This window comes from Mustelus asterias, chromosome 13, assembly GCF_964213995.1.
Source record: "Mustelus asterias chromosome 13, sMusAst1.hap1.1, whole genome shotgun sequence".
Lineage (NCBI taxonomy): Eukaryota > Metazoa > Chordata > Chondrichthyes > Carcharhiniformes > Triakidae > Mustelus > Mustelus asterias.
Genome location: NC_135813.1, coordinates 482,382 through 506,758, shown reverse-complemented (window position 1 = coordinate 506,758; position 24,377 = coordinate 482,382). Strand labels below are relative to the sequence as shown.

Sequence of the window (24,377 nt, the reverse complement as noted above, 5' to 3'; positions counted from 1 at the left end):
CGGTAGTATCCTAGTAAATCTTTTCTGCACTCTTTTTCTAGTTTAATAATATCCTATCTATAATACGGTGACCAGAATTGCACACAGTATTCCAAGTGTGGCCTTACCAATGTCTTGTACAACTTCAACAAGACGTCCCAACTCCTGTATTCAATGTTCTGACCGATGAAACCAAGCATGCCTTACTTCTTTGCCTTACTGACTTTATATTCACTTACTGAAAGGGATTGTGACTATTAATTAATTTAAAGTTACCTGAGTCTCTGCGAATACTGCTATGACCCCCCTCTCTCTAGTTTAAGTAGTGTGTTGTGCTTAGAGCAGACTTGTCCAACCTTTTCATTTGGGAACCACATCTCCATTTCTTTCTCACTTAGAAGCCACTGAGAAAATTTCAGAAAGCTAATGTTTGGCACAACATTAAACTAAATTTCAAAAAAAGGTTGAGATACAAAGAAAATAAACAAGTTGCTGACCAAAAATAAAGCAAAGTCAAAGTAATACATCATTAAGATATTAAAAAGGGATTCATAAAAATAACCATTAAGAGTATGAGAGGGTCGGAGCGTGTGTGTCTGGCTCACTCCCAGTCTCAGTGCTCATTCACTTACCCACTGTGAGTGATTATGAGAATGTTTTGGTGTGTGGGGGGTGAGGGTCAGTGAGAAACCTGAGACTGAGAGCAATGGGGGAGTCGGTGGCCTAGTGTTATTGTCACTAGACTAGTAATCCAAAGATCCAGGGTAATTCTCTGGAGACCTGGGTTCGAATCCCTTAATGGTAGATGGTGAAATTTGAATTCAATAAAAATCTGGAATTAAAAGTCTAATGATGACCGTAAAACCAGTTTTGATTGTTGTAAAAATGCATCTGGTTCACTAATATCCTTTAGGGAAGGAAATCTGCCGTCCTTACCCTGTCTGGCCTACATGTGACTCCAGATCCAAAGCAACATTATTGACTCTTAGAATCCCTCCGGGATGGGCAATAAACTCTCCAATAAAATTTTCCATCCACCACCACCCTTTGTCTTCGATCAGATAGCCAGTTACCTATCCAATATGCCAACTTTCCCTCTATCCCACACCTCCTTACTTTCATCATAAGCCAACCATGGGGGACCTTATCAAGCGCCTTACTAAAATCCATGTATATGACATCAACTGCCCTACCTTCATCAACACACTTAGTTACCTCCTCAAAAAATTCAATCAAATTTGTGAGGCACGACTTGCCCTTCACGAATCCGTGCTGACTATCCCGGATTAATCCACATCTTTCTAAATAGTCATAAATCCCATCCCTAAGGACCTTTTCAATCAATTTACCAACCACCAAAGTAAGACTAACCGGTCTATAATTACCAGGGTCATTTCTATTCCCTTTCTTAAACAGAGGAACAACATTCGCCACTCTCCAGTCCAGAGATGAGGAGAATGTTTTTCTCTCAACTGGCCATGAGTGTCTGGATCTCTCTTCCACAAAACGCAGTGGAAGCAGAGTCTTTCAATATTTTTAAGGCAGAGCTAGATAGATTCTTGATTAACAAGAGGGTGAAAGGTTATCAGGGGTAGGCAGGAATGTGGGGTTGAAGTTACAAGCAGGCTCTAGGGGCTGAGTGGCCTACCCCTGCTTTTAATCCATATGTTTAGATAGCAACATTTCCCAATATATCACCATTTAAGTAATATCTGCCATTCTGCTTTTCCTACCAAAGTGGATAACTTCACACTTATAACGTCATACTGAAGCTGCCATGTATTTGCCCATTCACTCAACTTGTCTAAATCGCCTTGAAGCCACTTTACTTTCGCCTCACCACTCAATTCCACCTAGTTTTATCAGCGAACTTGGAAATATTACATTTGATTCCCTCATCCAAATCATTGATATATATTGTGAATAGCTGGGATCCAAGCACTGATCCCTATAGTACTCACTTGTCACCGCCTTCTATTCTGAAGAAACCCATTTATTCCTATTCTCTGTTTTCCTGTTTGCCAACCAAATCTCAATCCATGCCAGTATATACCCACAATCACATGCGCTTTAATTTTGCACACTAACCTCTTATGTGGGATTATATCAAAAGCTTTCTGAAAATCAAAATGCACCACATCCACTGGTTCTCCCTTATCTATTCTACTAGTTAGGACCTCAAAAAACTCCAGTGGGTTTGTCAAACATGATTTTCCATTTCATAAATCCATGCTGATATCCTGTTGTTATTTTCTAAATGTCCTGTTATCACATCCTTTATAATAGACTCGCATTCTCCCATTGAGTAATTAATCAAAGCACAATCACATCGAGGTTTGAATCTATGTCTACAAAGTAAAATTCAATTAAGATTCACTTAAAAATCAAAAGTGAGGCAGAAATAAAATTGTGATTTTATTTACTGACCTGGCATTTGACTCAATAAATTACAAGGCTCCATGGATTGAATTGGATGTCCAAGGAACTTCACCACAATCCTGCAATTGCTTCATGATGATATGATTGCAACTGTCCTCATTGGAACATCTGAAACAGATGCCTTCAAAACCCATACTTCCATCAAGAAAGGCAGTGAGATAGTTCCTTTACTTTTTAAAGTCTGCCTGACAGTGACTATTCACCTCCACAAAGATCAAATGCCCACTGGTATGAGTAATAAATACCGTCTGTATGGAAAACACTTTAATCTCAGTCCCCTCCGTGCCAAAACTAAACTCCCCACCATAGACATACATGATCTACAGTATGGAGATGATTACAGTGTCGTTGCCCACTCTGCACCAGATTTGCAAGTCACTTTTGATCTCTTTAATTCTGCATACAAGAGATTCATCCTGTCCTTAAATGTTGCTGAAACTGAACGTGTTTATCAACCCACACCCAAACAGCTCAATTTCCCATCTCCCATATATCTTAAAGGAGTGGCCCTGGAAACTATTCCAAGTGCTTCCCATACCATGGCAGTTCCCTCTCTCAAAAGGTCACCATTGACAAGGAGATCCAACAGCCAATCAGTTCAGCCAGCTTAGTCTTCTACAAACTACACCAGCAAGTGTTTTACAACAAAGACCTCCACAGGTCAACAGAGGTCAGAGGGCACAGAGCAGCTGTTGTCACCACACTCCTATGCAGTGAGACTTGGACTGTGTATTTTTTTTAAATTTATTCTTTCATGGGATGTGAGAATTGCTGACAAAGCCAGCATTTATTGCCCATCCCTAATTGCCATTGATGAATGTCTTGCTAGGCCATTTCAGAGGGCAGTTACGAATCATCCACATTGCTTTGGGTCTGGAGTCACATGAAGGCCAGATCAGACAAGGACGGCAGATTTCCCTCCCTAAAGGGCATTAGTGAACTAGATGGGATTTTACAATAATAAACACAATAGTTTCATGGTGCCCAACTAAGCAGGACAAATTACATTTTTGATGCGAGAAAAGGAGACACATTTTAATTCTTTAGCAGAAAATTGTTGCTGTAAAGGATAAGTATAGAGAAGATTGCTGAATAACTGCTACGTTTAATTTCACAGTTAAAAAAGATGAAAGATAAAAAAGGCCTTTACCCTGATAAGAGCATCTATACACAACAGATTGGCCCAGGCTTCTGCTTCGGGGCACTTGCCTTGATGCTACGATTCTTCTTTGAGGTATAGTGGAATCATTTTCATTCTGACAATTAACAGTTCTGACAGATTTCAGATGTACCTTTACTCATATTACAGGTTAATGTTTTGCCTTTTATTATTGACACATTCCGAGAGAATGAGTATCACAAAGTCTCATGTAACATAGCTTCCTATCAAACTAGGAACATAGGAGTTAGGAGCAGAAGTCAGCAAATTCCCTTCAAGCCCTTCGAGCCTGCTCCGCCATTCAATCAGATCATGGCTGATCGCTCCCTGGTCTCAAATCCACCTCCCCACCTGTTCCCCATATCCCCTTATCCCTTTTTTATTAGAAATATTTCTAACTCCCTCTTGAAACCATTCAATGCTTCAGATTCCACCGCGCTCTGGGGCAGCGAGTTCCACACATTCACCACCCTCTGCGAGAAGTAGTTCCTCCTCATCTCAGTTTTAAATCTACCGCCTCTCAACCTATACCCTGTGACCTCTTGTTCGAGATTACCCCATAAGAGGAAACATTTGGTCTACAATTACTTTATCAATCCCTTTTAAAATTTTATATACCTCAATCAGATCCCCTCTCATCCTTCTAAACTCCAGCGAATCTAAGCCCAAACTGTTTAATTTCTCCTTATATGTCAACCCCATCATCCCCAGAATCAATCTGGTAAACCTCCTCTGAACTGCCTCCAAAGCCACCACATCCTTCCTCAAATAAGGAGACCAAAACTGGACACAATAGTCCGGATGTGGTCTCACCAACACCCTATACAATTGCAACAACGCTTCTCTACTTTTATATTCCAGTCCCTTTGGAATAAATGCCTACATCCCAATGGCCTTTTTTATTACATGCTGCACCTGCATACCGACTTTCTGCGATTCATGAACACAGACACCCAGATCCCTCTGCCCAGAAACATTTTGAATCTGCTTTCCATTTAGGTAATATTTTGCCTTTCTACTTTTTCTGCCGAAATGTTCAATTGGATAGTCAGAAGCTTTTTCACAGGGTGGAAAAGTCAATTACTAGGGGGCACAGGTTTAAGGTGCGAGGGGCAAGGTTTAAAGGAGATGTACGAGGCAGATTTTTTACACAGAGAGTAGTGGGTACCTGGAACTCATTGCCTGGGGAGGTAATGGAAGCAGATACGATAGTGACTTTTAGGGGGCTTCTTGACAAATACATGAATAGGATGGGAATAGAGGGATATGGTCCCCAGAAGGATAGGGGATTTTAGTTAAGTTGGGTAGCATGGTCGGAGGGCCGAAGGGCCTGTTCCTGTGCTGTAATTTTCTTTGTTCTTTGTTCTCACACTTATCCACATTAAACTCCATCTGCCAAATGTTGGCCCATTCTCCTAGCCTATCTATATCTATCTGTAAAATCTTTATATCCTCTTCACTGCCTGCTTTCCCACCTATTTTAGTATCATCCACAAATTGTACTATGTTACACTCTGTCCCTGCTTGCAGATCAATTATATAGATTGTAAACAGTTGAGATCTGAGGACTGACCCCTGCAGCACTCCGATACTTACATTTCACCAGCCAGAGGAAGACCCATTTATCCTGACCCTCTGCTTTCTGTCAGTTAGCCAATCCTCAATCCAATCCAGTACTCTGCTCCCAATCTCCTGTGATCTCACCTTCTGGATCAGTCTTTTATGCGGCACCTTGTCAAACGCCTTCTGGAACTCCAGATATACCACATCCACAGGTTCTCCACTATCCACCTTGCTGGTTATGTCCTCTAAGAACTCAAGCAAGTTTGTCAAGCATGAATTACCTTTCGTAAAACCATGCTGACAATGGTGGATTGAGCTTCTCTTTCCAAATGCTCAGTCATCTCTTCCTTAATGATTAATTCCAGCAACTTCCCCACCACAAGCTAACCGGCCTAAAGTTTTCTACTTTTTGCCTCTCTCCCTTTTTGAATAGGGGCGTCACATTAACGAGTTTCCAATCCACCGGGATCTTTCCAGAATTCAAGGAATTTTGAAATATCACAACCAATGCATCCACTCTCTCTGCCGCTACCTCCTTTAATACACTAGGGTGCAGGCCATCAGGTCCCGGAAACTTATCTGCCTGTAAACTCATTAGTTTAGTCAATACCTTCTCCCTAATGATGGTTATTGCACCAAGTTCCTCTGCATTAATGACAGTTTTTGGAAAATCTTCATTATTCTGTACCGTGAAGACAGAGGCAAAAGTGCCTCCACCATCTGTGTTTCCCATTAATACCTCAGCAGTATTGTCCTCTAAAGGGCAAACATTTACTTTAGATATTCTCTTCCTTTTTATGTACTTATAGAAACTTTTAGAATCTGTCCTTATGCTTTCTGCTAGTTTCCTTACGTAGTTCATCTTGGCTCTTGATTTTTTTAGTAGCCTTTTGCTGAACCTTAAAGATCTCCCAATCCTGCAGCTTGCCACTAGCTTTTTCAGTTTGGTATGTCCTAGTTTCTGCCTTTGTCATAGAATCATAGAATGCTACAGTGCAGAAGGAGGCCATTTGGCCGATCGAGTCTGTTCCGACCACAATCCCACCCAGACTCTATTCCTATAACCCTATGTATTTACCCTAACTAGTGCCCCTGACACTAAGGGGCAATTTAGCATGGCCAACCCACTTAACCCGCACATCTTTGGACTGTGGGAGGAAACCGGAGCACCCAGAGGAAACCCACGCAGTCACTGGGAGAACGTGCAAACTGGACTTGCGGATAGCGAAGAGCATTGTCGGGCAATACAGCAGGATATAGATAGGCTGGAAAATTGGGCGGAGAGGTGGCAGATGGAGTTTAATCCGGATAAATGCGAAGTGATGCATTTTGGAAGAAATAATGTAGGGAGGAGTTATACAATAAATGGCAGAGTCATCAGGAGTATAGAAACACAGAGGGACCTAGGTGTGCAAGTCCACAAATCCTTGAAGGTGGCAACACAGGTGGAGAAGGTGGTGAAGAAGGCATATGGTATGCTTGCCTTTATAGGACGGGGTATAGAGTATAAAAGCTGGAGTCTGATGATGTAGCTGTATAGAACGCTGGTTAGGCCACATTTGGAGTACTGCGTCCAGTTCTGGTCGCCGCACTACCAGAAGGACGTGGAGGCGTTAGAGAGAGTGCAGAGAAGGTTTACCAGGATGTTGCCTAGTATGGAGGGTCTTAGCTATGAGGAGAGATTGGGTAAACTGGGGTTGTTCTCCCTGGAAAGACGGAGAATGAGGGGAGATCTAATAGAGGTGTACAAGATTATGAAGGGGTTAGATAGTGTGAACAGTGGGAAGCTTTTTCTCAGGTCGGAGGTGACGATCACGAGGGGTCACGGGCTCAAGGTGAGAGGGGCGAAGTATAACTCAGATATCAGAGGGATGTTTTTTACACAGAGGGTGGTGGGGGCCTGGAATGCGCTGCCAAGTAGAGTGGTGGAGGCAGGCACGCTGACATCGTTTAAGACTTACCTGGATAGTCACATGAGCAGCCTGGGAATGGAGGGATACAAACGATTGGTCTAGTTGGACCAAGGAGCGGCACAGGCTTGGAGGGCCGAAGGGCCTGTTTCCTGTGCTGTACTGTTCTTTGTTCTTTGTTCTTTGTCCACACAGACAGTCTCCCGAGGCCAGAATTGAACCTGGGTCCCTGGTGCTGTGAGGTAACAATGCTAACCACTGTGCCACCGTGCTTCCCATGTCCTCTTTCACTTCTTTGTCTAGCCATGGAATGCTTTTCTTCCTTTTACAATTCTTCTTCTTCTCAGGAATATACTTTAATTGAGAGGTATTCACTATCTCCCTGAACATCCACCATTGTTCCTCAACTGCCCTGTCCTTAATTATTTGTGCCCAGTTTACTTGGGCCAACTCTTTCCTCAGGCCTGTACAATTACCTCTGCCCAATGCTAAAACTCTAGTATGGCACCCTGTCTTCTCTCGCTCAATTTGAACCTGAAATTCTAGCATGCTGTGATCACTCTTTCCAAGAGGATCTCTAACAAGACTATCGACCCTTCTTCGTTACATAATACTAAATCTAAAATAGTAAGTAGTCTCACAACACCAGGTTAAAGTCCAACAGGTTTATTTGGTAGCACGAGCTTTCGGAGCACTGTTCCTTCATCAGGTGAGTGGGGAGTTGGGTTCACAAACAGGGCGTGTATAGACACAGACTCAATTGCAAGATAATGGTTGGAATGCGAGTCCTCTCAGGTAATCAAGTCTTTACAGATACAGACAATGCGAGTGGAGAGAGATAATGACAGGTTAAAGAGGTGTGAATTGTCTCAAGACAGGATAGTTAGTAGGATTTTGCAATGGTGCGGGTTACACGTAGTGTGACATGAACCCAAGATTCCGGTTGAGGCTATCCTCACGTGTGCAGAACTTGGCTATCAATTTCTATTCAGCGATTCTGCATTGTCCTGTGTCTTGAAGGCCGCCTTGGAGAATGCTTACCCGAAGATCAGAGGCTGAATGCCCTTGACTGCTGAAGTGTTCCCTGACAGGAAGGGAACACTTCTGCCTGGTGTTTATCAAGCGGTGTCTGTTCATCCGTTGTCATAACGTCTGCATGGTCTCGCCGATGTACCATTCCTCGGGACATCCTTTCCTGCAGTGTACCAGGTAGACAACGTTGGCCGAGTTCCATGAGTATGTACCATGTACCTGGTGGATGGTGTTCTCATGATGATGGCATCTGTGTCGATGATCCGGCATGTCTTGCAGAGGTTGCTGTGGCAGGGTTGTGTGGTGTCTACACCTCCATCCCACCCCAGGTCAGCCTGAGAGCTCTTCGCTTCTTTCTTGAAAAGAGGCCTGAACAATTCCCATCCATCACCACTCTCCTCCGTCTGGCTGAACTCGTTCTATCTCTCAACAACTTCTCCTTTAACTTAAACCACTTTCTCCAAATCAAAGGAGTAGCAATGCGTACCCGCATGGGTCCTTGCTACACTTGTCTTTTTATGGAGTATGTGGAACATTCCTTGTTCCAGGCCTACCCAGGTCCCCTCCCACAACTCCTTTACCGGTACATCGATGACTATTTTGGTGCCACTTCATGCTCTCTTCCAGACCTCGAAAAATTGCTTCCAGTTTCCACCCCTCCATCTCAGATAATTCTCTTCCCTTCCTTGACCTTTCTGTCTCTATTTCTGGCAATAGACTATCTACCAATATCCATTACAAGCCCACTGACTCCCACAGCTATCTGGAATACAGCTCTTCGCACCCTACATCCTGTAAAGAACAAAGAACAATACAACACAGGAACAGGCCCTTCAGCCCTCCAAGCCTGCACCAATCATGTGTTCCTAACTAGACCATCCATTGTATCCCTCTATTCCCAGTCTGTTCATGTGGCTATCTAGATAAGTTGTAAATGATCCTAGCGTGTCTGCCTCAACCACCTTGCTTGGTAGTGCATTCCAGGCCCCCATCACTCTCTGTGTAAAATACGTCCCCCGCATATCTGTATTGAACCTTGCCCCCCATACCTTGAACTTGTGACCCCTTGTGTTTGTCATTTCTGACCTGGGAAAAAGCTTCCAACTGTTCACCCTATCTATGCCCTTCATAATTTTATAAACTTCTATTAGGTCGCCCCTCAACCTCCGTCTTTCCAGGGAGAACAACCCTAGTTTACTCAATCTCTCCTCATAGCTAAGACCCTCCATACGAGGCAACATCCTGGTAAACCTTTTCTGCACTCTCTCCAAAGCCTCCACGTCCTTCTGGTAGTGTGGTGACCAGAACTGGACGCAGTATTCCAAATGCGGCCTAACCAACGTTCTATATAACTGCAACATCATATGCCAACTTTTGTACTCTGTGCCCTGTCCAATAAAGGCAAGCATGCCATATGCCTTCTTCACCACCTTTTTCACCTGTGCTGCCACCTTTCAGGATCTGTGGACTTGCACACCGAGATCCCTCTGTGTGTCTATACTCCTGATGGTTCTGCCATTTATTGTATAGCTCCCCCCTGCATTAGTTCTACCAAAATGCATCACTTCGCATTTATCTGGATTAAATTCCATCTGCCATTTCTCCGCCCAATTGTCCAGCCTATCTATCTATAAGGACTCCATCCCTTTCTCTCAGCTCCTTCGTCTCCACCGCATTTGTTCCAATGATGCCACTTTCCAGAGTGGTGCTTTTAATATGTGCTCCTTTTTCCTCAACCGTGGATTCCCATCTACAGTTGTCGACAGGGCCTTCAACAGCGTGCGGTCCATCTCCCGCGCCACAGCCCTCATCCCCTCCCCTCCCTCCTAGAACAAGGTAGAGTCCCCTTGTTCTCACATTTCACCCCATCGGCCTCCGCATGCAAAGCATAATCCTCCGCCATTTTCGCCAACTCCAGTGCGATGCCACCACCAAACACATCTTCCCTTCACTCCCTCTGTCAGCATTCTGCAGAGACCATTCCCTCCAGGATAAGCTAGTCCACTCCTCCACTATACCCAACACCTCTCCTGTCACTCACGGCACCTTCCCATGCAATCGCAGAGGGTGTAACACCTGTCCCTTTACCTCTTCCATGCTCACCATCCAAGGTCCAAAACACTCATTCCAGGTTAAGCAGTGTTTCACTTGCACCTCTTTCAATTTGGTCTATTGCATTCGCTGCTCCCAATGTGGTCTCCTCTATATCGGAGAGACTAAGCATAGACTGGGTGATCGCTTTGCTGAGCACCTTCGGTCTCTGCGCAATCGGGACTCTGACCTTCGGTTGCTGCCATTTTAACACACGATCCTGCTCCCATGCCCACATGTCTGTCCTTGGCCTGCTGCAATGTTCCAGTGAAGCTCAACACAAACTGGAGGAACAGCATCTCATCTTCCAGCTGGACACTTTACAGCCTTCCGGTCTCAACATCGAATTCAACAACTTCAGATGATTTGCTCTACCCCACCTCCACCCCTTTGTTTTCATTTTTTTTTCTGTTCTCTATCTTTTATTTCCTTATTGTCTTTCTTCTTTTTTGACCCCACCCCACTCTTTCCCCCTACTTTATCCCTCCTCTCCTTACCTTTTCTCCCCCTTTGCTTCCCCTTTTTCTAAATTTTACCTCTCTCCCACCCATTCCCCCCTCCCCTCCCCCCACATCTTCATCTGTCACAGTTTACCCTCTGATTTCAGCTTCTCTGCCGTTTGGCCATTCACACCCTTTATTTCTCTCTATGGGCCGCCATTAGCAGCTTTTCCCCTGGTTTCTGTGGCTATGACTCATCTTTCATTCCCTCACTCTGCAGTATAAATATCTCCCACCTTCTATGCCTTTTATCTTTGACAAAGGGTCATCTGGACTCGAAACATCAGGTCTTTTCTCTCCTTACAGATGCTGCCAGACCTGCTGAGATTTTCCAACATTTTCTCTTTTGGTTTCATTCTCCCTACAACGCTTTTCCTCATCCACACAGGGAGCAAGTACCTCGTACCTTTGGACAAGGTCAAGAGCTGAGGCTCCTCTGTTCCTGAATTCAGAATCCCTCTACCTTCCTCAATTGCAGTGAGACCCTGCTGTCCCTGACCACTGATTGAATTAGAGGTACTTAATCAATGGGGGGGGGGGGGGGGGGGGGGGGTGACCACCTCCTGAAACAAAGCATCCAGGTAACTTTCCCCCTCCCGGATGTGCCGCAGCGTCTGAAGCTCAAATTCATCAATTCTGAGCCGAAGTTCCTCAAACAACCAACACTTGGCAGCTCACAATGGGATCTGTCAGCTCCCACATCATACAGCTACAGCCCATCACCTGCCCAGCCATTTCTGCTTAGTTAATCAATGTATTAATCAGTTTTGCAGTGTTTTTTTCAAATTTAGCACAGGTGTCACTTTTCCAAATATAACCCTTACAAACTATAAACACAAAGATTATCTCTGAAACTATAAGTGATAGAAGAATTAAATATTTACACGACCTTACTACTTACCAATCAGCTCTTTCCCTTGTGTCCTCTGCTACTGCAGCAGCGCAAGGCCACAGCTCGGGTGTAGAAGTTAGAAAGCAAGAAAAAGGCAGAAAGCACCTTTTCCCTCTCAGCACCAGATTCCTAATCAGCTGCAAATTTCCGATACCCTCACTCTGGCTGAGTCTCAGTCCGGATGAAGTCTCTCTCCCACTGGTTGTACGCAAACTCACTAGTAATGGTATTAAAATAGTCAACTATTTGCAGATGTCCTTTCTCGTCACCATGCACCATTCCTCAGCTGAGCGAGAAACTAAACTGGTGCCAGGCCAGCGAAGGTGGAGTCCTACACTGGGTCAATAAATGCTGTAACCAAACTGCTCAGAATCCATAATCTTTGACGTTTCATCTTTCTTGTTTCACAATCCCTAAGCTCTTAACACTTTCCAAAAACTTCTGGTAGATGGCTGACATGTAAAAGCTCAGCACCATGCTTCTGAGTGAATTCTGAAGGGATTGAGAGTGAGATTACACAGGATACACAGCACAGAAACAGGTCATTCGGCACAACTAGTCCATGCCTGTGTTTATAGAACATAGAACATTACAGCGCAGTACAGGCCCTTCGGCCCTCGATGTTGCGCCGACCTGTGAAACCAATCTAAAGCCCATCTAACCTACACTATTCCAATATCATCCATCTGTTTATCCATGACCCTTTAAATGTCCTTAATGTTGGCGAGTCCACTACTGCTGCAGGCAGGGCATTCCACGCCCTTACTACTCTCTGAGTAAAGAACCTACCTCTAACATCTGTCCTATATTTCTCACCCCTCAATTTAAAGCTATGTCCCCTCGTGCTAGCCATCACCATCCGAGGAAAAAGGCTCTCACTATCCACCCTATTTAATCCTCTGATCATCTTGTATGCCTCTATTAAGTCACCTCTTAACCTTCTTCTCTCTAACAAAAACAACCTCAAGCCCCTCAGCCTTTCCTCATACAATTTTCCCACCATACCAGGCAACATCCTGGTAAATCTCCTCTGCACCCTTTCCAATACTTCCACATCTTTCCTATAATACGGCGACCAGAACTGTACGCAATACTCCAAGTGCAGCCGCACCAGAGTTTTGTACAGTTGCAGCATGACCTCCTGGCTCCGAAACTCAATCCCTCTACCAATGAAAGCTAACACACCGTACGCCTTCTTAACAACTCTATCAACCTGGGTGCCGACTTTCAGGGATCTATGCACATGGACACCCAGATCCCTCTGTTCATCCACACTACCAAGTATCTTACCATTAGCCCAGTACTCTGTATTCCTGTTACTCCTTCCAAAGTGAATCACTTCACACTTTTCCGCATTAAACTCCATTTGCCACCTCTCAGCCCAGCTCTGCAGCTTATCTATGTCCCTCTGTAACCTGCCACTTCCCTCCGCACTGTCTACAACTCCACCGACATTAGTGTCATCTGCAAATTTACTAATCCATCCTTCTACGCCCTCATCCAGGTCATTTATAAAAATGACAAACAGCAGTGGCCCCAAAACAGATCCTTGCGGTACACCACTAGTAACTGAACTCCAGGATGAATATTTCCCACCAACCACTCTGTTTTCTTACAGCTAGCCAATTCCTGATCCAAACCACGAAATCACCCTCAATCCCATGTGTCCGTATTTTCTGCAAAACCTTACCATGGGGAACCTTATCAAATGATTTGCTGAAATCCATATACACCACATCAACCGCTTTACCCTCATCCACCTCTTTGGTCACCTTCTCAAAGAACTCAATAAGGTTTGTGAGGCATGACCTACCCTTCACAAAACCATGCTGACTAGCCCTAATATATAGGAGTATAGTGAATAACGGGGATGAGCTCAGAGCGTGGATCAATGCCTGGAAGTGTGATGTGGTGGCCATTACGGAGACTTGGATGTCTCAGGGACAGGACTGGATACTCCAGGTGCCGGGATTCAGATGTTTCAGGAAGGACAGGAAGGGAGGCAAGAGAGGGGGTGGAGTGGCACTGCTGATCAGGGATAGTGTCACAGCTGTAGAGAAGGTGTATGCTGTGGAGGGATTATCTACAGAGTCTCTGTGGGTGGAAGTTCGGAGTGGGAAGGGGTCGATCACTTTGCTGGGAGTTTTCTATAGGCCACCCAATAGTAACAGGGAGGTGGAGGAGCAGATAGGGAAACAGGTCCTGGAGAGATGCAATAATAGCAGAGTTGTTGTGATGGGAGACTTTAATTTCCCAAACATAGATTGGAATATCCCTATGGTAAGGGGTTGGATGGGGAGGAGTTTGTTAGGTGTGTTCAGGAGGGTTTCCTAACACAGCATGTGGACAAGCCTACAAGAGGAGAGGCTGTACTTGATCTGATACTGACCAATGAGCCTGGACAGGTGTCAGATCTCTCAGTGGGAGAGCATCTTGGGGATAGCGATCATAACTCTATCTCCTTTATGCTTGCATTGGAAAAAGAGAGGATCAGGCAAACTACGAAAGCGTTTATATGGAGTAAGGGGAAATATGAAGACGTAAGGCAGCAAATTAGAGGAGTAAATTGGAAGGAGGTATTCTCGGGGAAATCTACTGAAGAGAGGTGGCAGTTTTTCAAGGAATGTCTGTCTAGGGTTCTACAGGACAACGTTCCGAGCAGACAGGGAGGAGTTGGTAGGTTAAAGGAACCATAGGGCGGCACGGTAGCACAGTGGTTAGCACTGCTGCTTCACAGCTCCAGGGACCTGGGTACGATTCCCGGCTTGGGTCACTGTCTGTGTGGAGTTTGCACATTCTCCTCGTGTCTGCGTGGGTTTCCTCTGGGTGCTCTGGTTTCCTCCCACAGTCCAAAGATGTGCGGGTTAGGTTGATTGGCCATGCTAAAATTGCCCTTAGTGTCCTGGGATGCGTAGGTTAGAGGGATTAGTGGGTAAATATGTAGGGATATGGGGGTAGGGCCTGGCTGGGATTGTGGTTGGTGCAGACTCGATGGGCCAAATGGCCTCTTTCTGTACTGTAGGGTTTCTAAGATTCTAAGATGGTGCACGAAAGCTGTGCGGGACCTAGTCGAGAAGAAAAGGAAAGCGTACAAAAGGTTCAGAGAGCTTGGCGAAGATAGGGATCTAGATGAGTATACGGCTTGTAGGAAGGGACTAAAGAAGGAAATTAGGAGAGCCAGAAGGGGTCACGAGAAGGCCTTGGCAGGTAGGATTAAGGAAAACCCTAAGGCGATCTATAAATATGTGAAGAGTAAAAATATGAGACGTGAAGGAATAGGGCCTATAAAAGGTGAAGGCGGGAAAGTCTGTATAGAACCAGTAGAAATGGCAGAGGTGCTTAATGAGTATTTTGCCTCGGTCTTCACAGAGGAGAAGGACCTGGGTGGATGTACTGCAGGCTTGCGGTGGACTGAAAAGATTGAGTATGTGGACTTTAAGAAAGAGGTTGTGCTGGAATCTTTGAATGGCATCAAGATAGATAAGTCGCCGGGTCCGGATGGGATGTACCCCAGGTTACTGTGGGAGGCGAGGGAAGAGATTGCAGAGCCTCTGGCGATGATCTTTGCGTCGTCGATGGAGACGGGAGAGGTGCCAGAGGATTGCGGATGTGGTTCCTATTTTCAAGAAGGGGAATAGGGATAGCCCAGAAAATTACCGACCGGTGAGTCTAACCTCTGTGGTTGGTAAGCTGATGGAGTAGATCCTAAGGGACAAGATTTATGAGCATTTAGAGAGGTTTAGTATGCTCAAGAATACTCAGCATGGCTTTGTCAAAGGCAGATCGTGCCTTACGAGCCTGGTGGAGTTCTTCGAAAATGTGACTAAACACATTGACGAAGGGAAAGCGGTAGATGTGGTTTATATGGATTTTAGCAAGGCGTTCGATAAGGTCCCCCATGCAAGGTTTCTAGAAAAAGTGAGAGGGCATGGGATCCAAGGGGCTGCGGCCCTGTGGATCCAGAACTGGCTTGCCCAAAGGAGGTAGAGAGTGAGTATAGATGGGTCTTTTTCTAAATGGAGGTCGGTCACCAGTGGTGTGCCCCAGGGATCTGTTCTGGGACCCTTGCTGTTTATCATTTTCATAAATGACCTGGATGAGGAAGTGGAGGGATGGGTTGGTAAGTTTGCCGACGACACGAAGGTTGGTGCGGTTGTGGATAGTCTGGAGGGATGTCAAAAGTTACAGAGGAACATAGGTAGGATGCAAGACTGGGCGGAGAAGTGGCAGATGGACTTCAACCCAGATAAATGCGTAGTGGTCCATTTAGGCAGGTCAAATGGGATGAAGGAGTACAATATAAAAGGAAAGACTCTTAGTACTGTAGAGGATCAGAAGGACCTTGGGGTCCGGGTCCATAGAACTCTAAAATCGGCCCCGCAGGTGGAGGAGGTGGTTAAGAAGACGTATGGTGTGCTGGCCTTTATCAATCGAGGGATTGAGTTTCGGAGCCCGGGTATAATGATGCAGCTATATAAGACCCTCGTCAGACCCCACTTGGAGTATTGTGCTCAGTTCTGGTCGCCTCATTACAGGAAGGATGTGGAACTGATTGAAAGGGTGCAGAGGCGATTTACAAGGATGTTGCCTGGATTGAGTGGCATGCCTTATGAGGATAGGCTGAGGGAGCTCGGTCTTTTCTCCTTGGAAAGACGTAGGATGAGAGGAGACCTAATAGAGGTGTATAAGATGTTGAGAGGCATAGATCGGGTGGACTCTCAGAGGCTTTTTCCCAGGGTGGAAATGGCTGCTACGAGAGGACACAGGTTTAAGGTGCTGGGGGGTAGGTACAGGGGAAATGTTGGGGGGAAGTTTTTCACACAGAAGGTGGTGGGCGAGTGGACTCGGCTGCCGTCAGTGGTGGTGGAGGCAAACTCAATAGGGTCTTTTAAGAGACTCCTGGATGAGTATATGGGACTTAATAGGATGGAGGGTTATAGGTAGGCCTAAAAGGTAGGCATATGTTCGGCACAACTTGTGGGGCCGAAGGGCCTGTTTTGTGCTGTAGTTTTTCTATGGTTCTATGTTTCTAGAAAGTGGTGAATCTGTGAAACTCTTTGCCGCAGAAGGCTGTGGAGGCCAGGTCATTGAGTGCCTTTAAGACAGAGATAGATCGGTTCTTGATTAGTAAGGGGATCACGGGTTACGGGGAAAAAGCAGGAGAATGGGGATGAGAAAAATATCAGCCATGATTGAATGACGGAGCAGACTCGATAAACCAAGTGGCCTAATTCTGCTCCTATGTTTTATAGTCTTATGGTTAGGTGGATTGGTGGAGTAAGTGTGTGGGATTACGAGGATTAGTGGAGTAGATGTGAGGAGTTATGGGGATGGGGCGTGAGGGAGGCCTGGGTAAAATGCTCTTTCAGAGAGCTGGTGCAGACTCAGTGGGCTGAGTGGCCTCCTTCTGCAGTGTAGGGATTCTATGAAATTCAACATGCAGTGCCTCACAACACATACAGCTGCCAGCACAATGGATTTCTATCAATCTCCAGCCACCTGTATTTATTTTTATTTCCCTCCACAGTTGGATGCACCTCAAGTACCCTAATGAGCGCAATGTTGACAGAGTCTAAGCCTGATTGACGGTTTGTGTTTTAAAGTGGTTTGCAAAAGGTCTTCAGGACTGCCAGGGCTAAAAGGGGCAGTCCAGACTCTTGCCCCCAGCCCTTAGCTCAAGCCCACCCAATCCTCAAAACCCTCTATGGACTCTCCTTCTGTAGCCTGGCAGTGGCATTGGGGCAAATGACCACTACCTCATGCAGTTTTATACTCCCCTTGCCCCACTCACTGCCATCCTTCTCACAGTCCAGCTCCCACTGAAAATCCACACATGCACACTTCATCACCATCTTAAATGTCCACACTCCCATCTACACTCTATCTGTGTCTTTGCAGGACAAACTCAACCACAACAAGCATGAGCAAGTGTGCCCAGCCAGAGTAATGCTGGTGCTCAGAACCCTCACACCAGTTGAGGAGAGGGCACTTGAGCTGGCCGGGGAGGAGGGGGCCGTGCGTGCGTTGATGGTGAAGTGCGCTGGTGTCGGGTGTAGGTGACAGCTGCGACACCTCTTCAGAAGGTGGGGTCCGATAAGTCTCCCTTGGAGCTGCTTGAACCCGGTGGGTCCAGGGGGCATGAGGGTGGTCCGGCCTGTTTGGCTGCTTTGCCTGCAAGAGAAGGGAGATGACATTAATGCGTTACAGGTGATAAAGGAAGAGACATTGATTACTCACTTGAGACTTAAGAATGACAGATATCTTGAGGATTCTCACGATTGTCTGCTGCCCCACTTCACCATCAACGCACGCACGGTCCCCCTCCTCCCCAGCTAGCTCGAGTGCCCTCTCCTCAAATGGTGTGAGAGTTCTGAGCACCAGCATTACTCTGGCTGGGCACACTTGCACACGCTTGTGGTTGAGTTTGTCCTGCAATGGCGCAGATAGAGTGTAGATGACAGTATTGACACTTATGATGGTGATGAAGTGTGGCATGCATGGATTTTGAGTGGAGCTGGATTGTGAGGAGAATAGCAGTGAGTGGAGTGGGGGAACCCCAGCGCAGATACTCATACCTCGGTGGCATCACTAAGTAGACAGTCTTCTGGGTCAATCGCTGAGCGCCTCACAGCTGAAGATCTGCAGCAGGTGTAGGCAGGGATGCCTTAGGGAACCGGCACTCGGAAGGATGCTGGAGGCTAGGACTCTGGGCTCCTGCACGATGATGTTTCCCTGGCTCCAGTCATCCCAGTGCTGCTAGAGCTGCAGAGACAGAGTCACAAGCGTCAGGAGGGGATGACAACATCCCTCCTTGGACTGGAGGAGTCCCATTGCCTTATTTCCAAAGAGATGGTGCCGTCAGTGCAGCACACTGAGGCCAAGGTGTGAGATTGGCATCCTCAGTGGAGACCTTGGCGTAGGACGTGCACTCCATGTCAGGAGATGTGCACACCTTGGTTCAGCTCATAGCCTCCATGCCTGAGGACTTCAACTGCATGATGCAGGCACAGGTGGGAATGACACACGGGTGTCTGAGCCAGTGGAGCTTCTGGACCTCACTCCAGGTGCCCCTCTATTCCCAGGGAGGTCCATCAGGCACCAGAAGGGATGAGGATTGTCTGGTGCACAGCGCAAGGCCATCCACCCAAGTGACTCTGGGGCTGTCCAGCCTATCTGAGTCCCCCCTTCTTGTGAGAGGAGCACCTCCTGCCCCACGCACCAACTGCAATACCCATGTTGCCTGAAAGCCCTCATGGTTCAGGGCTCCCCAGCCAAGATCATCTCAGGCAACAGGGCGTGGAAGTCAGCAGGCCTCCTCAACCTCAGCTGTGGATCCTGCGGAAGAACCTAGAATGCGATAAATCACTCACAGAGCCTCCACCCTGGCATTTCATGCTACCAAGCTTGGCAGAACCTGGCACATACCCAACACTTCATTCCTGTGGACTGTGAGATGGCTGTGCTGTGTCTCTCCCACACTGAGGACAGAGTAAAGAAGCCCTGCTGCAGGCAACGCCATCTCCCCCAATCCCTGCCACCCTTCCCAAGACCCCGTTCATGGAAGGAACAAACCCATTCCACCCATCCATCCAGACCAGAGCAGTTCAATTTTACATCTCTTCACTTGAGCAGCAGAGGCCAAGGTGCTGTTGAGATGCTGATTGGCTGCCCACCTCGGGTGTAACATGAAAGTTTTAAAGTTTATTTATTAGTGTCACAAGTAGGCTTACATTAACACTGCAACAAAGTTACTGTGAAAATCCCCTCGTCGCCACACTCCAATGCCTGTTCGGGTACATTGAGGGAGAATTTAGCATGGCCATTGCACCTAATCAGCACCTCTTTCGAACTGTGGGAGGAAACCGGAGCGCCCGGAGGAAACCCATGCAGACATGGGGAGAATGTTCAAACTCCACACAGTCACCCAAGCCGGAAATCAAGCCTGGGTCGCTGGCGCTGTGAGGCAGCAGTGCTAATCACGGTGCCACCGTGCTGCCCTAAAAAGCGAAAACCTGGCCACATACTTAAAGGGGCCTGTAGTGCCTGAGACTATTACTCCAGCTTTGATAAACCCATGATGTGCCCATTTATTAGCATGGCAGCTCTCTGTTAGGCAGGAGTCAGACATATCGCTGAGGCTGAGAGAAGCATCGCTTTGCCCTCGCTGTAAATCATCATCATTCTCTTGCAGTCAGGTCAATGGCCTCAGCCTCCTGCCATTGAACATGTGCAACCAAACAGTTAGATCTTGGTGGGACTACATCATTAGCTTAACCTTACACCCATTGTGGGAGATCTCACCACCTGCTACTCCCATTCCTCCCTGAAACGAGAGCTGATCAGGGCATCCCTTGTTTGATGGTCAATTCTGGCCCTGTCCACTGCCCAGCGCTCTTCCTCCTCCTCCTCGGCATCATCATGGCCACATCTTCAACAGCAAGGAAGTTATGCTCAATCTTTATAAAACACTGCTTTGGCGTCACCTCATCTTAAGAACAATTTTAATGTTTTACAGAGGGTGCGGTAGTGGTTTGCGAGAAAGGTACCAGTGTTGAGGAACTTCAGTTACTTAGAGATGCCACAGAAACTGTTTATTTTGCCAGTCATCTGAGTCCAAGGCTGTGTCTTCTGGTTAAAGACTTTTCTGGCACTGGAAACTATTTCTCCTTTTTAACTTTGCAAAAACCATTTTTGATTTTGAATGAAAAATAGTTACAGAATAATGAAGAAAGAGCAGGAAATGAAACTAAATTTGATTACGCTTTTGAAGAACTGGACAGGCACAACAGACCAAAAGGCCTCCTGTGTTGTATCATGATCCTTATCATGGATAGGAGGGGGGTTTTGTGGTTTCCTTCCTCTCTACCCGTCCATAAACAGAAAGGTGGTTTTTTATTCCCATTTCCCCATTTATAAATGGTGCCATTTTTTCCCCAACCCTTAAATTTGGAATGTTCCAATCACCTAGTAATAATTCGCACAGCAAACTCGAGGTCAGATGAAATAAAAAGGGTTGGTTTATTTTTACACACGCACATGTGCGAGAGGGCTTTCACAGTGTCCACCCCTCTTATGCTCACACAATAAATGGAGGATAAGAAAAAAGGTTCAAGGCACAACCACGATAAAATACAAGTAAGGGTTTTACATGCATCCAGAGTCCAAAAGCAGAAGTCAACTGCAATGTGCCTTCCAAGAGGAGGCTGACTGATTGTGGAATGCTCTGTCTTTCCAGAGCAAGACTTCCACGTAAGGAGAAGCACATTGAGGGAGTTAGTCTGGGCGCACAAGGTTCCAGCAGTTGGTAGGCTTCATGAGGGCCAGAGTTCTTTCTGCTGCCACCAGGTTGAATGTAGACAGCACAGGCTGTTGCCTAGAATTCTGCTCAATTTGGAGGTCAAACAGTAACTGTGTTAATTCAGTTCCACCAGATAATATTACAATGCAGCTTAGAGGAAGTCATGTGACATACCTCCTCAATGTTGGACAAAGGATGCATATTCCCACATAAATAAAAGCAAATTACTGCGGATGTTGGAATCTGAAACCAAAAAAGAAAATGCTGGAGAATCTCAGCAAGTCTGGCAGCATCTGTAAGGAGAGAAAAGAGCTGACGTTTCGAGTCCAAATGACCCTTTGTCAAAAGCTTTGACTTGAAACGTCAGCTCTTCTCTCTCCTTACAGATGCTGCCAGACCTGCTGCGATTTTCCAGCGTTTTCTCCTTTGGATGCATATTTCCATAGTTGGAATCTTGAGGCATTTAATTGGAGTCAAGGTTCCTGTAGTTTTCAGAAGACACTGCTTTCGGTGTAACTAAACAAAGCCCTCTTATTGAAACTATTGTGTTAGAACAGCTAATACTTAGGCTGTTATGGGAGATTAAGACCTGCAGAGGCTTGTTGAATGTGGCTGGAGCAGACTCACTGTCCATGTGGCCATTGTAACTTTAAAAATTCTGCAAGGCATCAGGTGAGCAACTGGAGCCGTTTTGTTTTTGCTTATCCATTATCCATTTTGAAATGCACAAAAAAGACTTCATAAAGTAATGCAGTTGATGATTTTTTAAAATATTTCACATCTTGATCTTGTAATATAAATTGCATGAAACGCACTATATAAATGCAAGCTGTTGTTCATATGCTGAGCAAATGAATTATTAATTTATAAATTGTGTGTAATATTCAGAAATAAGTATTGGGCCAATTGATACAGGCTCACTTTTCTCTCTTTGTAGGAATGGGATTACAGTTATGTACACAGCTTCTACCACTGCAGCCTGGCAGCTGCCTTTATCTTACTTCTTCCAAAGATCAATTCGCAAGCAGGAAATGGAGGTTCTCCAATAAAACTAAGTTGCTGCACACTCTGCTGCGTCTGAAAGAGACAGAGTCTGTCTTTAATCCTAGAAGTATAATCCTGCATTGCATCAATGAAATGATCATTCCTTTTGCCATGACATGAAAAAGAAGGGGTGTGTATCATATCTCCAACCAGTTTGGTATGTTAAGAAATATCCCCTGAAATGTTGGCTGTTGGATGATAATATAAATTGCATGAAACGAAAACGCAGCTGGTGGCTGAATGTGTGGTTCAAATGAAAGATTATAAAAATACAGAGACAAACAGAAAAACTATGGCGCGTTTTAAAAATAGACTGTGTGACCTTTATTGGGAAAGGGGATACAAGGCCACTCTTTCCGAAATCATGGCAAGGAAGCTGATGGATGTTTAAAAAGGGAAGCTAGATACACCATTGGTCTTCTGTGTCCAGTACAGTGCTGTGTTACTATGAGCAGACCTTAAAGCAGATTAAAAAGCTCTCCACTGACCTGATAAACAGATACACCATTTGGCCAAGCTCAGCTACACAAACAAGTTAAAACCCTGGTCTCTGTAAAGCAGAGAGAGTGATTCATAAGAACTAGGAGCGGGAGTAGGCCATCTGGCCCCTCGAGCCTGATCCGCCATTCAATAAAATCATGGCTGATCTTTTCATGGACCACTTCATGGACCGCCTGCTCACCATAACCCTTAATTACTTTATTCATAGAATCCTACAGTGCAGAAGGAGGCCATTCAGTCCCCATCGGGTCTGCACCAACTACAATCCCACCAGGCCCTATCCCCATAACCCCATGCATTTACCCTAGCTAGTTCCCCTGACACTAAGGGGCAATTTAGCATGGCCAATCCACGTAACCTGCACATCTTTGGACAATGGTAGGAAACTGGAGCACCCGGAGGAAATCCACAAAGACATGGGGAGAATGTGCAAACTTCACACAGACAGTGACCTAAACTGGGAATCGAACCCAGGTCCCTGGCACTGTGAGGCAGTAGTGCTAACCACTGTGCCACTGTGCTGCCTATTGTTAAAATATCTATCTATCTTTGCCTTAAAAACATTCAACGAAGTAGCCTCAACTGCTTCAATGGGCTGGGAATTCCACAGATTCATAACCCTTTGGGTGAAGAAGTTACTCCTCAACTCAGTCCTAAATCTGCTCCCCTTATTTTGAGGCCATGCCCCCTAGTTCCAGTTTCACCTGCCAGTGGAAACAACCTTTCTGCTTCTATCTTATTTATTCCCTTCATAATTTTATATATTTCTATAATATCTCCCCTCATTCTTCTGAATTCCATTGAGTATAGTCCCAGTCTACTCAGTCTCTCCTCATAAGCCAATCCTCTCAACTCCGGAATCAACCTAGTGAATCTCCTCTGCACCCCCTCCAGTGCCAGTATATCCTTTCTCAATTAAGGAGACCAAAACTGTACACAGTACTCCAGGTGTGGCCTCACCAGCACCTTATACAGCTGCACCATAACCTTCTGTTTTTAAACTCCATCCCTCTAGCAATGAAGGACAAAATTCCATTTGCCTTCTTAATTACCTGCTGCACCTGCAAACCAACCTTTTGTGATTCATGCACAAGGACACCCAGGTTCCTCTGCACAACAGCATGCTGCAATTTTTTATCATTTAAATAAAAGTCCATTTACCAACATTGTACTCCATCTGCCAGACCCTTGCCCACTCACTTAAACTATGTATTTCCCTTTGCAGACTTTCAATGTCCTCTGCACACTTTGCTCTACCACTCATCTTAGTGTCATCTGCAAATTTTGACACACTGCACTTGGTCCCCAACTCCAAATCATCTGTGTAAATTGTAAACAATTGCGGTCCCAACACTGATCCCTGAGGCACACCACTAGTCACTGATCGCCAACCAGGAAAACACCCATTTACCCCCACTCTTTGCCTTCTGTTAGTCAACCAACCCTCTATCCATGCTAATACATTACCCGTAATACCGTGCACCTTTATCTTAAGTAGCAGTCTTTGGTGCGGCACCTTGTCAAATGCCTTCTGGAAATCCAGATGCACTACATCCACAGGTTCCCCGTTGTCCACCACGCTCGTAATGTCCTCAAAGAATCCCATCATATTAGTTAAACATGACCTGCCTTTCATGAACCCATACTGTGTCTTACCAATGGGACAAATTATGTCCAGATGTCTCGCAATTTCTTGATGATAGATTCAAGCATTTTCCCTACTACAGAAGTTAAGCTAACCAGCCTATAGTTACCCGCCTTTTGTCTACCTCTTTTTTTAAACTGTGGTGTCACATTTGCTGATTTCCAATCTGCGGGAACCACCCCAGCTTCCAGCGAATTTTGGTAAATTACCACTAATGCATTTGCTATTTCCCCTCCCATCTTTTTTTCGTCCCCTGGGATGCATTCCATCTGGGCCAGGAAACTTGTCTACCTTTAGTTCCATTAGCTTGCCCAACACTTATTT

At 45.7% G+C, this 24,377-nt stretch overlaps 1 protein-coding gene across 1 annotated transcript in view; it reads left to right on the top strand.

Annotated features, from left to right (window-relative positions):
• The window catches only part of mymk (myomaker, myoblast fusion factor), a 50,038-nt gene extending 27,548 nt beyond the window's left edge, over positions 1–22,490 (top strand). Inside the window, exons 5-6 of the mRNA XM_078226150.1 lie at positions 3,536–3,652; positions 21,801–22,490. Of these exons, the coding sequence (XP_078082276.1) occupies positions 3,536–3,652; positions 21,801–21,944 (261 nt within the window). The 3' untranslated portion in view covers positions 21,945–22,490. The remainder of the gene's footprint in view (positions 1–3,535; positions 3,653–21,800) is intronic.
• The last annotated feature ends 1,887 nt before the right edge of the window (positions 22,491–24,377 follow it).